This window comes from Saccostrea echinata, unplaced genomic scaffold (assembly GCF_033153115.1).
Source record: "Saccostrea echinata isolate AGI-Se365-2 ecotype Australia unplaced genomic scaffold, CSIRO_AGI_Sech_v1 ptg000002l, whole genome shotgun sequence".
NCBI classification, from domain to species: Eukaryota; Metazoa; Mollusca; class Bivalvia; order Ostreida; family Ostreidae; genus Saccostrea; species Saccostrea echinata.
Genome location: NW_026889751.1, coordinates 3,906,164 through 3,909,482, shown reverse-complemented (window position 1 = coordinate 3,909,482; position 3,319 = coordinate 3,906,164). Strand labels below are relative to the sequence as shown.

General features: G+C 35.1%; 1 protein-coding gene across 1 annotated transcript; it reads right to left on the bottom strand.

Annotated features, from left to right (window-relative positions):
* Positions 1 to 321: 321 nt before the first annotated feature.
* Positions 322 to 3,067, bottom strand: LOC133205506 (chromobox protein homolog 8-like). Its single transcript, XM_061341337.1, has 5 exons — positions 2,906 to 3,067; positions 2,772 to 2,815; positions 2,620 to 2,685; positions 2,349 to 2,409; positions 322 to 1,545 (listed from the first exon to the last, which is right to left on the bottom strand). Exons 1-5 carry the CDS (start codon positions 2,972 to 2,974, stop codon positions 583 to 585), a joined length of 1,203 nt encoding a protein of 400 aa, XP_061197321.1. The 5' UTR covers positions 2,975 to 3,067; the 3' UTR covers positions 322 to 582.
* Between the last annotated feature and the right edge of the window lie 252 nt (positions 3,068 to 3,319).

Here is a 3,319-nt window from a genome sequence, read left to right as displayed (position 1 = left end):
TTTTAAAAGTTTTATAGGAATCGTCCATGCAAAAGATTTTACTGTCGGAAACAACTTCATTGATAGATCATTTTGTAATAAATTATATAGAAAAAGTTGAAAGCCATGTTTGAACTATTTTAGAGGAGTTACTATACTATACGTCCATAGAATACATCTATTCATTATCTTGCTTCAATACATCTATAAGAATATTATCTTGCTTCATATATATATATATGGATTCCCTTAATTAAATTATTTACATTGATTTCTTGATTATAAAAAAATACTTCGCACGAAAATACCAACGTTACATGTAGAAACAAACAACGCCAATAAAACAATTAACAATTGTATTTATGTCAACAAACATTTCATAATTGTACGCGTGACAATCACATAATAGTAAAATACTAAAATGCACCCATAGGTTTATCCTTATGATTTTTTTTTTTAATTTGCGCACATAAGTACTTTAAAATAGCACCGATTACTAATGCTTTATGTCTAAAATAGTGAAGGATTGTTTCACGACAAAAGACATAAAATGGATGTATACTAACAAGCCAGATGTGATAGATTCTCCTTTGAATCATTTCATTAAGTTCCATCCATTTCCGAATGTTCTTCCCTACTTTTAAAAAATCCAACTTCTGAAGAGGATTCCCTAATGGTGATCATATTATCGTCTGCTGCTACGTCCGTGATCATCACGTGGTCCAGATGTTTTGTCATCGCCGGGGAGGGGCACCAATACTCCTTGTCGTCGTCTAATTTTGGCACACACATTTTCACACCGTCTCTTTTGTGATTTTCAACAACATTAACTCCCACCAAGGCGCTCTTTTTCTCCTTCTGTTTGTTTTTGGCGACAACACTTTGTTTAGTACTCATTCCTAAGGCTTTCAGTTTTATTTTTTTCAGTCTGTCCTGCAAGTAACGATCATCTGGAAGCCCTGTAAGAATATTTAGTCGTGGTCTCCGTCGGAATGAATGTATTGATGGGCGACCACGTGGTCGGCCAACTTTTCCGCTTCCTCGGGGACGACCCACTTTTCCAGTACCCCGGCCCCTTCCACGACCCCTCAACCTAGGCTCAGTATGCCCTCTACCACGGCCTCTTCCGCGACCACTTGGTCTACCTCGAATCACAACTCTTAAAGAAGGAGGCCCGCTTCCATCATTTGAAGAAACAGAGGGCCGGTTTAGAGGGGGACGACCCGGACCCCGTCCACTTGGTCTTCGTCGGTATGATCGTCGAATGGGAGTCAACACAGGGGGTGAAGGAGAGTCCGATCGTTTCAGTCCAGGGGTGTCAAAAATATTTCTGGAATCTTCATCCACGTCTTGACTTTTATCAGATCGCTCACTGCCTTTTGCTCTCGACCTTTCGTCGATATTTGAGTCCTTCAATGAAACACTCTTGGAATGTTCGTCTTTATGGGAATGGTATGGCTCCTCCTCTGTTTCAGAACCGGAATTCTCCGTAGTTGACGATTCCTCTTCGTCGTCTGTGGTCGTATCCATGTCAGAAGAGTCGTCATTTTCGTCCTTTGGAGGTTCCTTTAAAACAGTGAGTAAATTTATTTCATTCAAGGCAAATTCAATTCCTTTATATAAGTTGAACTTCTATGAATCAAGTTACAAGCTCAGTTCAATCATTCTCTTTTTTTTCACGACATACTTGATTTATAAACATTCCGTTAAAATAATTCAATACGCAAATAAACAATTTTAATTAAACCTTTTCACTCTAAAGAGAAAATTACAATTACTAACATTTTTCAAATTTCCACTTTTTCCATATAATACGAAAGATGTTTTACATTATGAAAAATACTGATATCGCTTGTAACACCTTCTTTTCATGAAAAAGGGGGAAAATCGATTCAACGCATAGCTATGGCATCGTGTTTTTGTAATTTAATAACTTTTAAAACCACGAGGTATTTTTAATTATATCTTAAATGTAACTGTACCTCAAGAAGAAAACTGAATCAGAAAAAAACATATTTTTTTCTTTAGAAAATTATAATTAATTAACTAAAATGACACGGTGGTCTTACAGTGATAAAAACGAATTTATAGGAAAGATAGACAAAATATGAATGCAGAGGGAAATTAAACAGCTGGGGTTTGGGAGATAATCACTGCAGTCTGAACCATAAATCAATTGGGAATGTAGTGAAGCTAAATTACAGACAGTTTCTTCCCAGATTTAAACAAATGCTAATAAAACACGTGAACACAGAAAAACAGTGAAAATTTCAAATATAATAATAGAAATAGAGAATATATAATTCACAATAGCATATCTACACGTAAACTCTATTATAAAAGAAATATAAAAGAAGTTAAATTATTACCTCGGGTTTTCGTTTCTTGGGCTTTGGTCCCCGTTTTTTCGGCAATGTTTCCTTGTCTAACCTATTTTTTCACAATAAAAGAAATAATAAGTAATTTGAATTACGTGATATAATACTCGTCATCCACAATAAATATATATGTATATCGCACTTTTTTCTACGAAGAAAATAAATGATGACATGCACACAGTTCTGGTGTTTTTAATTTGAATTTATCAATATTACAGAAATCTAATTTTGGTGCATTCGTTGTCGTGAGTTAATCACCTACCCAGAATTGAATGCCTCAGTCAGACGATGATCAAGAATGTTTTCCTCTGGTTCCCATGTGTTAAACCTACAACATTTTATATTACGCAGAATGACAATATTGTCAACAAAAGCTACTGATTTTAGTGGGGAATTACAAAACTCGTAGCTTACTTGTGAGACCAGCCTTTCCACTTCACAAAATATTCAACACGCGCCTACAATGAAAGACAGAGAATTCGATACTGGGCCGAGTGCATAACAAAAGCGATGAAATGCAAGTAGAAACCATGTTATATATCACATACCTTACGAATCCTTTTCTTGAGCAAACGTTCCGCAGCAAATACTCTTTCCCCCATTTCTTTTACATCCATAATAAAGACATGGAAATTAAGCACATTTTCTAATTATTATCTCGACTTTGCAACGCGGATATTGTTGTTTGATATCCCATAATACATCTGTGTGACGTCACAAATCATTAGCATTTTAAACGGGCACTAGGTCAACATGAGAAATATTTTCAGGGGTTGCATAGATATCGCATTGCCGAGTCAAGGAAATGAAATTCATTCATTTTTCCTTTTCACAGGAAATTATAGAGGAATGATACATGCAATAAGAAGATTATTAAAGGCGTCGAAAGTTTTTACCACATATGTTTTATACAAAGATTTAATAATTGAATAAATAAAATGTCTTAGTCAAAAGCATAATTT

What these genes read in the sequence shown, in the direction of transcription:
- LOC133205506 (XM_061341337.1), bottom strand. Translation starts at nt 2,974, where the DNA reads ATGGATGTAAAAGAAATGGGGGAAAGAGTATTTGCTGCGGAACGTTTG. An exon ending in TCAAGAAAAGGATTCGTAAG is followed by an intron (nt 2,816 to 2,905) that starts GTATGTGATATA and finishes CTTTCATTGTAG; the next exon opens with GCGCGTGTTGAATATTTTGT. An exon ending in TGGAAAGGCTGGTCTCACAA is followed by an intron (nt 2,686 to 2,771) that starts GTAAGCTACGAG and finishes AAAATGTTGTAG; the next exon opens with GTTTAACACATGGGAACCAG.